Source organism: Syngnathoides biaculeatus, chromosome 9 (genome assembly GCF_019802595.1).
Source record: "Syngnathoides biaculeatus isolate LvHL_M chromosome 9, ASM1980259v1, whole genome shotgun sequence".
Taxonomy (NCBI): Eukaryota; Metazoa; Chordata; class Actinopteri; order Syngnathiformes; family Syngnathidae; genus Syngnathoides; species Syngnathoides biaculeatus.
The window spans coordinates 30,723,454-30,737,784 of NC_084648.1; the positions used below are offsets into that span (position 1 = coordinate 30,723,454).

General features: G+C 39.0%; 1 protein-coding gene across 1 annotated transcript in view; it reads left to right on the forward strand.

Moving 5' to 3' along the window:
- The window catches only part of prkcaa (protein kinase C, alpha, a), a 205,912-nt gene that overhangs the window by 134,711 nt on the left and 56,870 nt on the right, over positions 1–14,331 (forward strand). The window contains exons 6-10 of the mRNA XM_061829216.1: positions 6,681–6,837; positions 6,921–7,055; positions 7,137–7,230; positions 12,315–12,458; positions 12,565–12,738. Of these exons, the coding sequence (XP_061685200.1) occupies positions 6,681–6,837; positions 6,921–7,055; positions 7,137–7,230; positions 12,315–12,458; positions 12,565–12,738 (704 nt within the window). The remainder of the gene's footprint in view (positions 1–6,680; positions 6,838–6,920; positions 7,056–7,136; positions 7,231–12,314; positions 12,459–12,564; positions 12,739–14,331) is intronic.

Sequence of the window (14,331 nt, forward strand, 5' to 3'; positions counted from 1 at the left end):
TCAACCGTGCCGCCCTACAGTGGTTTCAGATTTCCCCCCAACATACATAGGTCTTCAAATACAAACCAGAACAAGGCAGAGGTTATTTTTTAAATTTATACAAATTTTTATATTGAATTAAATACACATTTAAACAAATAAACAAGTGTTTTTAAATATTAAAAAATATATTGAACATGAAAAGTAAATTTGTACTGTACTGAATTTAAAAAAATATATAGTTTTAATTAGATTTTGGGGTTCACGGTGATCACCTGGATAGCACATCTGTCTCACAGTTCTGAGGACCAGGGTTCAAGTCCTTGCCCGCCTGTGTGGAGTTTGCATGTTCTCCCCATGCCTGTGTGGGTTTTCTCTGTGTACTCTGGTTTCCTCCCACATCCCCAAAATATGATATTACGTGAATTGAAGATTTGAAATTGTTGTTAGGTGAGAATAGTTGGAAGTTTATATGTGTCCTGCGATTGGCTGGCAAACAGTACAGGGTGTACCCTGCAATAAGCACTAGCATACCCGCGACCTTCGTAAGGAAAATGAGGGACATTGCATGTTTTAAATGTCGCAAATTATTGATTCTTTTGCATACTGCTAGTGAAAAGTGTCGTACCAATAGTGCTATTACCACACTTTGCGAATCACTGCGATAGAAAATGGATGGGTATTGTCATGATCCTGCCCCTTCAGCACGAGCTGTGCGGCTGCGCTAATTGGGAGGCACACACCTGTGCCTCATGCGGGCTGATCATCCCCCGTATATTTAGGACCCAGTGACAACTGGTCAGCCGCCAGTTCGTTGAGCTTTATGTCCCGTTCCAGCACTCTCGTACTCCTGACTGAACCTGTGTGTACCGACCTCCGTCCGTTCTCTGACCAACCTTGCAAGCCTGACTCCTTGATCCTTTTGCCTGCGTTGATTGTTTCCCCGTGTACCGACTCCTGCCTGTCCGCTCATCTGTTGTCTTCGTCCGACGTCACAACTACCGCTGCTGCGCCGGACTGCCTGCTCGATCCCCGACCTCGGCATACAATAAACGTGTCTCTTCTTGAACTACTTTGCGTCTTCCGAGTTCCTGCATTTGGGTCCTACCTCTCGTTCAGATGGGACGTGACAGGTATTAAGTGTCAGAATTAATCGACAACTAATCGATCACCAAATTAATTGAGTATTGTGATGATTAATAAATAAATAAATGAATTTCCAGCCATTGTTTGACTTGAAATTGTTCAAATCTTCACATTTCAACCTGTCAACAGTAAATCTGTGACTTTTGTACTCCTCCATGGAAACAGACTGATTATCGCTTGCATCCAATCAAAATAAGAGCTCTGTAAACATCTGCTTTTACTCTGGAACACATTGATCAATGTTTTTCCCCATTTTATGATGCTGATACATAGAAAGTGAATCTTATAACTTATGGAATACGTATGGATGGATGGATGGATGCATATAACCCTGGCCATATACGTATGGAAATACAATAAAGGGGAATTTGGTAAAAATCATCTTAGGTTTTTGAATAACCTGGATTTGACATGCTGTTGAACCTGAATCAATATATCAAACTACTTATTAATATATCAACTAGAAGCACTTGAGGTTAATCAGTATAAAAGAAGTAGCTCTCACTTTCATAAAAGTTAGTAACTACAACATTCCTCTAGTGGGATATTGCTTGATTGTTGTTTAATTGCTTTGGTTTGTTATTAAAGAATACTATATAAATGACAGTAATCACTTAATAAACAGAAATAAGGAAAACATATTTTCCAATAATCTTTAATGCAAAATAAATTGTCAAAAGAATGAATCCATTTAAAAAATATTCCATAGTGGTATGCCTAGCTAGATGGATGAATTTGAGAGTAAACATTTTTCCATCTTTGAGTTGGCCTTGACTGCCTCATTTCATTTTATTGCAGGTGACCTCGGTATTGCGCCACTTCCAGCCATATGTAAAAAAGTGTTCAGTCTAATGGTCAATACACCGCTTTTGACCATATTTAACGGCCTGTGCTTTTGTTGTAATTTAGATGATACCAGGTGTGTTTTTTTTTTAAATGTTTTGATGTGTCTTGTCTTGTCTGCATTCACGGGGCAGATTGGCTCTGTTTACTCGGAAGTCACATTGGCAGATATTCAATGAATATCTTACTTTTATTGACTTTTGGAAGATGCCTGATTCCTTGCTTTGTTACCATTTCTCAATTCTCATCTTTTTTTTTCTGCTAGTGACTTACTGTCCTGTGTGTGGCTGTTAATTGTTAACCCATCTGACGTGTGTGCAGTTTATGTTGCATTATGCTTCATGTGATAGTGCTTTGTAGGTGTTGACAAGTCACAGGAGTTAGTGTACAGGATGGATTTACTTTCCTCCCTTTCTCACCTCCGCACGTGGCCAAAAACCACCTCGCCGCCTGATCCATCTCTGCATCGAGGCAAACGCCAGGCCGTCTGACAACAAAACCGGGCCGGCGGATGACGACGCTTTATGAAGTTATTATGACGCGGGTCTTTTGTAACTGGGATGAAGGATTACGTCGTCTGACGTGGACAGAGCTTTTTATGATTGCTGCTTCCGGAGAAGTTGTTCGAGTTTGGTGACTATACGTCTAGTTAGCTAGTTTGCTCGTGTTACACACTACTATAAACTGTCTTTGTACTTCTATTCTATTGTTTTTTTGTTGTATTGTATTGTGTGTGTGATTAAATTGTCTTACACGCAATACAAATGGTTTGTTATATGTTGCTGGTTTGACCAAGGGGATTTATTCTAATTTCACACGTAACGTATGCTATAAACTGTGAGACAAATTATTCCCCCACAACTATTATTTTTTTCAATAGCTCTATACACACCTACCTGTTATTTAGAACCCACAAAGCTCTTGTCCTTTGCAGCCGTGCAATCAATTTTTCACGACGAACCGGGTGGTTTGGAAAAGTGTGAAGTGTGCATCCATCCTCCCGAGTGTTCGAGCAAAATCCAGCAATGCGACCAGCCAGCATTTTGGCTAACACGATGAAAAAAACGAGTAATTTTTCACCGGTACAATAGGTATAAACCAATATAGACACTCAACCCTGCTACTGTAAGAAACGTCACTTCCTGGTTCTTCTCCAACACAAATCCCTCAAGAGGACTTTCATGGCGGGAGATGCAAAAATCCATATACGACATCATGACGTGTGATGAAAAAACAGATGAGTCCATTCCAGCTGCCTTTTTTAAAATTAAAAACAAACTAAAAATCATGCTTTACCTATTGGTAGACCTTTAAATAGCAGCCCCTGAATAGAGTTAACCCCAACTATTAATGGGAGACTGCTGGCAACCACGGAAGACCACAAGTAAGTTTGTTTTTAGACATGCTGACATTAATAGTTGAAACCATAAGTCTGCTCAAAGCTACTGTCCCAATATACATAGTTTCAAATTTACATTACTATTAAATATAAATGGCTTAGAGAAGAGATTTCAAAATAATGCATTGAAAGTGGACATGTATGTGCCCATGTGACAAAAACGCTAACAACCCAGGCTAAATTTAGCTCCTTCCTGACATACTTAGAATGCTAAGATATGTTACGTATACAATATTGTGGCAGGTTGTCACATTTTAGTCTTATTCAGAGCAAAGAATGTGCCAATATGTGAGTTATTCTGAAAATAGTTGAGAATAGTCAATAGTCCTCAGAAAAGGATGGCGTGCCCTCACCAGGTCAGAGATGAGATTCTGCCCAATTGGACGAGTTCAAGTATTGGTACAGCATTTGCAATTATTCAGACTTTGAATCGCTCCATTGCGGTAAAGAAGAAGTTAAGTCGAAGTGCTCTATTTACCAGTCAAGGTATGTTCCTACCCTCACCTATGATCATGAGCTTCAGGTCATGACCGATAGAACAAGATCCCGGATACAAGGACCCGAAATGAGTTTCCTCTGCAGGTTGTCCAGGCTCTCCCTTAGAGATAGGGGTAATCATAAAGGAGCTCAGAATTGAGCTGCTTCTCTTCTGCATTGAAAAGAGCCAGATGAGGTGGCTTGGGCATCTGATTTGGATGGCTCCCGGACACTTCCCTGGTGAGTGAGTGTGTCCGTCCCACTGGAATGTGACCCAGGTGGATGACACAGGACACGTTGGAGAGACTACATCTCTCGGCTGGCCTGGAAACGCCTTTGACCCCCCTGGAAGAGCTGGAAGAAGTGGCATGGTAAAGAAAAGTCTATGTCTCCTTGGTAAAGCTACTGCTCCCACAAGCTGACCTCAGAAAAGCGATAGAAGATGGATGGATGTTTTTTTCAATTGTGGTTGTAGTTTGCAGTGGTGTGAAACTACTCTGCATCATACTCAGATTGTATCTAATAAATTTACCTAATGAAGAATCAATGCATGTGTATAATACCCTTTCCATGAGTAATGTTTTGTTGTCTTGTAACACCTTAATTCTTTGACTTTGGCTTCTCATTCTGCCAGCTAATCACCAAAACAACAATAAAAATTTGATTTTCCTCCCATTAGTGTATCTGGAAAGAAAGAAAGTTTGCTGGAAGGTAAAGTTGGGCTTGGTTCAAGTCTTTCTGGGCTTTGCACGCAGCCTGGCAGGTGGACAGCAGCATACTTAGACCCTGAGCTTTTTTCACTCTGAAGCCTTCTCTCTTCCATTTCCTTCTTCATAGAATAGCTGAATCACTGGCACAGCATACAAATCCCAAGAGGTTTTTGCCAAGAAGAAATCAACTTCAAAATCTTGCTTTTACTGTGAATAGACTAGATGTAGCAGCTGAAAAGGTTTCATGTTGTAGCACTGCCAACTCTTCTTTAGCTGTGACACTTTCAATAGCAAAACTATTGGTGAATAATGAGCTGTATCTTGTAATTCTGGAGCACAATTGATTCAGGGACATACGTCCGCATTTTCACACAGGAAATCATCATCACCTTAATGAACATGGCGAACATGCAAACTACAAAAGAAGACCTGAGCTAAGATTCAAAGCCAGCAGCTCTAAACTGTGAGGCAGACATGCTAATCATTACGTCATGCTGCCCACCACTTAATTGATCGTAATGTGACTATAATATTTTTCATAGATGGGCCTCACTCGTCAAAAAACAATTTTGAAGTGTCACACAAGTATAGAGCTCGTGCAGCTGCGTCATAAAATCACCTGATTTTTCTTTACGTCGTCATATTGCCGGTCAAACAAAGCTTTGTTGAAAGTTAATTCCGTTGAGACGAAACGAAAATATTTAACATATATATATATATATATACATATATATATATATACATATTTTTTTTTAATCTTATAACATTACACCGAGAGTTTTAAACTGGACAAGATTTTCTCTTTTCCGAGTGGGAAAGGTCTGGTCTGAAGCCAAAGTAGAAAGTGCAAGATGAGATGGTGTGTAATTTTAAAATTCCACCTTGTCACAGCCTGATCAAGGATGAAAGCACAGACAATATAGTGCACAAAAAGCTAATTCTGTATTTTAAATATAGGAGGCTACATAACATTAACCTGAAAACGGTTTGGGAGCATCATCATCACGCCACCACCCCCGTCGTTGATAGCTCGCGAGAGGCTGGCTGCTTGAAAAGTACATCTTGGGGTAAAAAAGTCTGGCCACCCCTGGTTTAGCAGATTCTTGACTGAGTAAAAAAATCACTCTCTTCTTTAGTTCCACTTTGATTCTAAAGTGATTTAATTGTATGCAGTTCAGTCCAGGTGAATTGCGCTTTAGTTTCATTTGATATATGTATATTCAATAAAATATTTTGTAAATGCATCTTTGTGTACCTCCATTTGTGTGTCTTATGGAGTTTAATCCTGCTGAATGGAGTGCTTATGTTTCCAGTGTCTCCTTTTTGTTTACTTTCCACTTCACGAGGAAAAGATAATAGACTCCCCCCCCACTTCCTCCTTTTGCTTCATCTAAAGCACAGTGTCACCACAGACAGACAGATAGACCGAAAGACAAACTGACTGACAGAGACAGACAGACAGACACACACACATATAGTGTGTGTGAATTGTATTTGATCTTGAACACCTGCAGTGTGTTCCATTGATGTTCGCCCGCTGTTCAAAAGACTACGCTTTGTTTTTTCTTTTCTTTTCCTGACCAAAAGGATTTACAGTGGACAGATGAAACAAAATGCATATTCAGTGAGACTTCATCACAGATTAAATACCGTTTTCCCCTTTGAAAAATCTGAGACGGTATGAAGAAAGAAAAAGTATAGTAGATCAGTGACCGCTCAAATTCATGATCATTTCAAATTTAGAATAGACCTGTATGTGTCACGATGGCCGTCCTCTGACTCTTTACAAATCCGTATGCACCATAAACGGTTCTTAGCAAAATACTGTCATGTGGTTGAATAATGTCATCTTAAATGAAACTCTTACCATTTCTTTTGATTAACATGGAAAAAAAAATCTCAATTTAGAAAAACTTTTAGAAAGTGAATAGATTTCTGTCCCATGTTGAAATCTCAAGAACTGTTACATATATAACACCTTAAAAAAAACAAAACTTAAATTATGTATTTTATGTGCAAAAAACAAAACAAAATAAACAGAAATGGGTGGGTGACTTCTGACTACATCTTGCGCATTCCCTCATTGGTCTACAGTAATATTCTCCATTCTTCTTTGTATGTTTTAGTTGGTGAAGGCAGGAATCTGATACCAATGGACCCCAATGGCCTGTCTGATCCCTATGTCAAACTCAAGCTCATACCTGATCCCAAAAATGAGACCAAGCAGAAGACCAAAACTATCCGCTCCAACCTCAACCCCAAATGGGGCGAGACTTTTACCTTGTAAGTAATAGCCATCTTATATTTGGTTGTTTTAGATATTGTGTAAATCAGTGGACCATTTAATAATTATCTGGATGTACTAGCAAACTGAAAGCCACGGACAAGGACCGCAGGCTCTCCGTGGAAGTGTGGGACTGGGATCGGACAACCAGGAATGACTTTATGGGTGCCCTTTCCTTTGGTGTGTCGGAGCTCATGAAGGCTCCGGCCTGTGGCTGGTAATGACCTATTTCTTCACATTCACGTTGCCGTCTTTAAACTCACTTTGCCTTCGCTGACGGTATGTCATGGGTTTTCAGGTATAAGTTGTTGTGCCAGGAGGAGGGGGAGTATTACAGTGTCCCCATCTCGGAGGAGGATGATGGGAACGAAGAACTGAGATTGAAATTTGAGGTGAGGATCGTCCTCTGCATTTTTTCATGACAACTGATCGTGCTTTCTGGGATTTATGAGTGACACATGTTTATGTTAGAAAATTTCTCACCTTTACAATGACAAAAATAACCTCAAAAAGTCAGTCCAGTAGAACCTCGATTCAACAAACCCAGATTTATCAGATTTAGGATTTAACAGACTAAAAATGGTGTTCAGTTGGAAATCAAAATCAACCCTCCCATGCGCCACTGAATTAAATTAATTTACAATAGTTTTGTACTGTACAGCGTTTAGGGCACAAAAAAGGACGAAAGAATAATTTTGTACTATATTGAGGTTTTTAGGCAAGAAAAAAAAAGTGCTTAAATTTAAATGACAGATTTAACGATGAACCCACACCCCATTAGTCCATTAAATCAAGGTTCTACTTTTTTTTTTTTTTTTAATGATTTTAAGATAATACGTGAAACCAGCAAGAACATTTCAACACATTGAAGCATTACTTGATTTTGATTGTGCACACAGCAGCTTGGAATTTGAATTTCTTTCTTTCAATTGTTTAGCCTCCTGAATTAATTCTCTTCTAGTGATTTTTAAAAAAAATACATTACTAGAAGTGTGTGCAAATTAAAAAGTATTGCAATACATGGCAATGCTTTGTAGTTGTGCAAATTTTTTCTTTCAACATTTGTACAGTATGTAATTTGAACATTTTAATTAATAACACCATTTTATTTGCCAAGAACAATCAGTGTAAGGTGAAACTCAAAGTGAGATGTGCATTTTGATGTAACTTTAAGTAAAAATAAACAGATCATACAACACAAAAGAAATGATAAAGAACTATATATGTACATACAGTTCCTACAAAAACCCTCCTTGTGCTATAAACGTTTACAACCAACAAACCAAATTGGCAAAATATGCATGAGTGAAGGATTTCATAATGACAACATGCAAGGACAAGGCAAATGTATTCATATTTATCTACACTGTATATAGAACATTTCATACAGAAGATAACAAACCAAAGCAACCAAAAATGCCGTAAAGCTAAATATGTTTTTTTTGTTCTGTTGACATGAAAATCTGAGGATAAGTGGCTTGGAAAATGGAGGGATGGATGGAGGTTTGATGCAGTATTCCTATAAAGTAAAAATAGATACTGTATGGCCAAACAGGCTATTTGCTGCACAGATTTTGATGCAAAAGGGACTTTTTGACCTCTTTCTTCTACTTTCCGCGAGTTTCACATGTCGGGATCTCTTTGTGCAAGAATATATTGTATCTACAGTATGTCATTATCATTATTTGTACTTTCTTCAGGGTAGAGAAGGGTGTTTTCATGCTAGTAATTTAGTTATTAATCATTCTAATCTAAGTTCAACCTGATAATTTTACTGGTGTTCCTTGTTAGTGAATGTTATCGCTGCTGGTAGCAATTATTTCCAAATTTTCACCTCTCAGGTGTTCATTATAGTTATATTTTAGATCTTAGGGACCTGTTGTCTTGATTCTGTTCATTTCTGGAATTTTTAACTGATTTGTAGGTTTTCTTTCAGTATTATTAGTCGGGAGTGTTGCCAGTCATTGCAAGAAAAGTAATTTTTAGAACATAATAGCTGATAGCATTGAAAAATGCTCACCCAGTAGATCAAAATCAGAATCAGCTTTAAGTTTGACCAAGTGTGTAAGACACAAGGAATTTTTCTCCGGCAGTCGATGCTGCCCTGGTACGACAAACAGAACAAAGAACAAGGAACAATATAGCAACAAGTACAAAGAACAAGAGATTTCTGTTTATAGGAACTATTCCTTGTAAGACGTGCAAGATGTAAAATCTATATAGATAAGTGTGTTAATGTCAATTATGAAAAGGGAGTAGTTTAAAGTGACAAATTATGCACTCTTCAAAATATTTAAAAAAATATATAAACATATTACTAATACTGATTGGATCAGCAGGATGTGAGTGAGTGTCCTAACATGGCACAAGGCTTAAAAATAGTAGGTTCGCTGATCAAGAATTTAATGACTTAATTGCCAGAGGGAAAAAAAAAACTGTTTCAATGCCTGCTAGTTTTGACTTTCATTGATCTGTAGTGTTTTCCCAACGGAGGGAGCTGGAAGAGCTGGTGGCCAGGATGTGGATGGTCCAAAAGGATCCTGCCTGCTTTTGACCTAGTTCGTGTTGCGTGCAAGTCCTCGATTGTGCGTAGCGTGGTGCCGACAATCCGTTCAGCGGTTTTGATTGTCCGTTGTAGTCGGAGATTGTCCATTTTTGTGGCGGTGATGGAGGTACACAGTACTGATTGAATAATTACTGTGTAGAACTGTCTCAGCAGCTCTTGTGACCGGCCGTGCTTCCTCAGAAGCCGCAAGAAGTACATCCTTTTTTGAGGATGGAGTTGATGTTCGTCCCCCACTTCAGGTCCTCTGAGACTGTAATTCCCAAAAACTTGAAGACCAAAACAAGAATTTGATGCATGCGCTTAAAAACTCAAAATGAAATGGTTTCCTGTGCTCTTGAGCTTTTTCCGGAGCATTTTTGCCTCAGATATTTGAAGAAATGAACATGAAAGAGAGAAATATAAAAGCAGGCCTTTCCTGTTTTTTCCAGATCGTTGTGCTCTTCTTGTGACCACTAGATGTCAGTAGAAAGCAAAATGTAAAGACTAGTGGACAGTTCTACTGAGCAAGGCCACATACAGTATTACATGAGAACAATCCAAAATTACCCCACCAAACAACGAACAAAGATTCCCCCAAAACATTTTGTTTGAAATAATTATGATGTGTGCTGGTAGTGGAAAGGCATTCATCTGTTATGGCTGTTAGATCGATTAACAAAGATATGTTATTTACAGCATATAAGTACTGTATTACTTTTCAAATGAATCATTCAATTTCCCTTGGAAAACCTGAGCTCACGACACACTGTGTGGTTGGATTCACCATTTTAGACATCTGAAAAACATGGACCACAAGAAGTTTCACGCAAAATATCGTTTGGAAATATGGCCACGATATTTGGAAACGTTTTGAATTTTGTACCTGGGGCGATGGGCCCCCCCTTTTTAAGAAAGCAGACCAAAGGGTGCTCAGCCTCCATATTGCTCAATTCCATTAATCAAGCTCCTAATGCTAGTATCCCGAACCTGATGCCAAATTACTAGAAACAAGTCTCATGACGACATAAGGCAAACTTCATGCAGAGAAAAGGTAGAGTATCAATGGCTGTTTTGCTTAACTATAATGACGTATTGTCTCCGTGTGTGCTGGACTTTTGCTTGTTCCATAACTGTCTTATAAGTATGAAAGTTTTCCCATTGAGTTGTTCAACGTGAGTCAGGCTCTTTGGTTGCTTCTCCTTATGGGTCCAGGACCAAGCACTTTTGGAAGACTCTGATCAGGTGCGTCTGCAGGAAGGAAGTAAGGCTGCTCGCTCGGCTCGGACAGGCTCTTGTCTTTTGCTAAAGCTTCAAAGTGTGCTGTGGTTTGGTGTAGTTTCCGCGCTTTGCCCATTAGATGTAGACTCTACGTCATGCAATTAACCAAATTCAAGCTGCTCATTCTTTGTCTCAAGCTCGTTTGAAATGACCTGGAAAGTGGAGCTGTGTCATCGGAATACTTGAGGTTTGTCCGTTGTACGTTTGCCGACTTATACGGTCAAACTAATGTTTGTTGTAGAGCAGTGTTTATTATTCACATTGGCTAAGGCTAAATTTTTGGAGAAAGTGTGAAAATGAAGTATTTGCTTGGCTTTTAATGCATTTTTGGTGGCTATTTTCTTAGAGAAACACAAGTTTCTCTGGATTTTGATTGTAACCACGACACCAGGTTCAGCATGAGTTTGGATTAGTGTTTATCCTGGTTGACTGAACTTTGGACATGACATGAAGTTTAGGAATAGGCATTTTTTTTCTTTTCTCATGGAAGACTCTCTCAGAATGTTCTGAAGTCCTGTTTCATGCCAACATCGTATTATAGAAGAGGTGCCTCAAGTTGCCTGGAGGATTTGTGCCACAACTGTAAATGTTGGTCAACTTCTCATGGTGGATGTCATCTTGTTCTTCCTCGGGACCCTTCATTTGCATCTTTCAACATTCACATTCTCAACATTCTCAACATTCAGGGTTGTGGCACAACTCCTCCAGGTACTTTTATTCTCCTATAAGGAGCCCAAGGAATCCTTCATTGAATGAGCCACGGAAGAAATCCTCTTTCTTCCTAAACTAGTTGAGAATGAATCACCAGCAACTCTGCTGGCTGCAGTTAAGTAATCCACGCCATGTTTAAATCAACAAAATTCCTCTTCATCAATCTTATGGCTATTTCTAGTGTAAAAATATGCTAAATTACACATTTTTCAGTTGTTGATAAAGGTGAATTATGGATTTGGCATGAATAAGCTTCAAGGAAAATGTTTTATGTTTTGCAGGAAGTGTTGACACGAGTGCTTTGTCTACTGTACATGAGGCATGCATGCACGTAGGTGTAGCTTGTGCCTCTCGATTTGAAAACTCATGCAACCACGCCTGTGACAAAGCAAAAATGTAGGAGTTTCATCAATTAACAATGTTGAATGGTTTCTCTGCATTTTCAATTTTTTTATTATCTCAAGTACAAATAAGCAACAAGTGTTTTCCGCCCATATGGATGGAGAAGGTTGTATAATTCACGTGTCATAATGTCAAGTTTTAGTAAGTGTGTGAAAAATGTTCACTGACAGACAGGGTCTTCTTGTACTTTCTTTTTTTACAACAGGGTCTTCCTGTACTTTCTTTTTTTAAATGTGTTGTGAGCTCCATTCTACAAACGTTGAAACTATGAAAATGGGTTTAAGGATTTGGCTCACGTTCTCACTCAATAAGCCTGGGTAGACCTTGAGAAGATGCAGAAATTTACCATCAGTCAACATTTTTCAACTTTGTAAAGACTGCCAAATCTATTGTAAAATTAAATTTCAACCAAAGGAGATAATTCTCTTTGTGAAAGGAGCGTTTGGATTTGGCTATCAACGGAATGTTGCGTCCGGTGATTGCATTTGCGTGCTCCTTGGCGTGAATGTTGACTCACCTCGTCTTGTTATGTGAGCACAGAAAGCCAAGCTGGGCCCTGCAAAAAAGGCTACGACCGAGACAGACGGCAGGCCATCCAGCCAGCTGCCGATCAGCAGCTTGGACCAGGTCAAACTCAGTGACTTCTCCTTCTTGGCTGTACTTGGGAAAGGCAGCTTTGGCAAGGTAAACTGGAATGTCTATATCCTTTCCTCAGGCACAGCACATGTTAAAAGCAAGAACATAAGCTGCTCTATCACTGGTGAAAATGACTTTTTATGCGCGACTGAAGGTCATGCTGGCAGAGATGAAGGCCACGGAAGAGCTGTATGCAATAAAGATCCTGAAAAAGGACGTGGTGATTCAGGACGACGACGTTGAATGTACCATGGTGGAGAAGAGAGTCCTGGCCCAGCAGGAGAAACCGCCCTTCCTCACACAGCTACATTCGTGCTTCCAGACTGTGGTGGGTACAATGCTCTGATGTCAAAGAAGGTCCCCCTGAAATAAAGACACAAAAAAACCCCACAAACAATTAGAATACAATGGGGACAAGGGTTAAACAGGAAAATCACGTAGAGTACCTGCATATTTGTATCCTGAGGGAAAAACAGACACAACCTGATAGCACAAATAACGTGCTGCGTACTGTACTGCATTTACTGTGTCGCCCAGATGCACACTCATACATGCACACACATTCAACCCCTGGAGGCCAAACGCAGATATTCACTCAAGGCCTAATTGGAAAAAGTAACTGTTCTGTGGCTTTTTAAGTGCTAACATACACAAGGTGACTAACCATTCATGTGATGTCATAAAGCAGCGTTCAACAATAATAAACTGTTGACGTGAGTCATTATGAAATTGCAACACAATTGCTCAGATTTTTTTGAGTGGTTACCTGCTGCAAGGTAGAATTGGTATTGTGGCACAATAATAAAAAGGCCATGTTAACTTAACAAATCTGGGCTGAGTTCCTTGCTGGGTGACTCAACAAATGGTGGACAGGGAATTGGCAGGACCAAAGCCAGACAAGTGAAATTACTGTACTCCCAAAGATGCATTATAGAGAGGCAACAATTAAGTACCAGTAATCGATTGTCACATTAATCGACAAATATTATTATAATCAATTGGAGTTTCACATTTGTGATTCAGTTACTACTCTGTATTAAACATAAACTTTACATTGAGAGAACAGGTATTAAAGTTTTAAAAGTTTTCCTAAACGAAAAAAAAAAAAAACTTAGTATTTTGGAAGTTATATTGTCTCTGTGGTGCCTCACTAAACATAAAATATGGATAAAAAAAAAATTCAGGTGAGAGGGTTGAAACAAGGTTATTCCAGTTTCTTTACGTCACTAGAAAAGTATCTCTACTTGGAGCAAGAAAAATCCAGAAATCGCAATGTATGGTATTTTTTTTAACAATTTGTTTGTGTGATACAGCTGCAAATAAGTATTTGAACACCCGATAAAACCAATGTTAATATTTTGGTTTTGTAGCCTTTGTTTGCAATTACAGAGCTCAAACGTTTCCTGTAGCCGTTCACCAGGTTTGCAGCACTACTTCAGGAGGGATCTCACTGTATATACTATTCAGTTTTGTCTGATTTTATTAAAATTTTTTCTTTCATCCATAATTTTGAGTTAATAACATTGCCTTTGTGAAAACTGTAGTTGGTTTATGGCTGAAGCGAGAAGGCAGATGAGCATCTCTTTTCAGTTTGACGGTGTGAGGCTGTGCTGACATAGAGCTGGAAGTTCAGCAGGCCCGAGAAAATGAAAAGAGATGAAGCTCGGACGTTAGCAATAGATATGTTCTTTCTTTCTACCACACACAAAAAGAAACACTCCACCCCTTTTCATTTCATTGGCTTTGATTAAACAGTATATGCGCTTACAGTACATCCACAGCCATTTCTATGCTTGAATGTCACAGGGTGCATCCCTTCGCTGAGGCCAAACTGCTGTACGCCATTACGATCTCTGCTTTTTTTTACTGAATTATTTCATAAAAGGCAAGAAAATCAAGAAAATATTTTGAAAAGGGATTT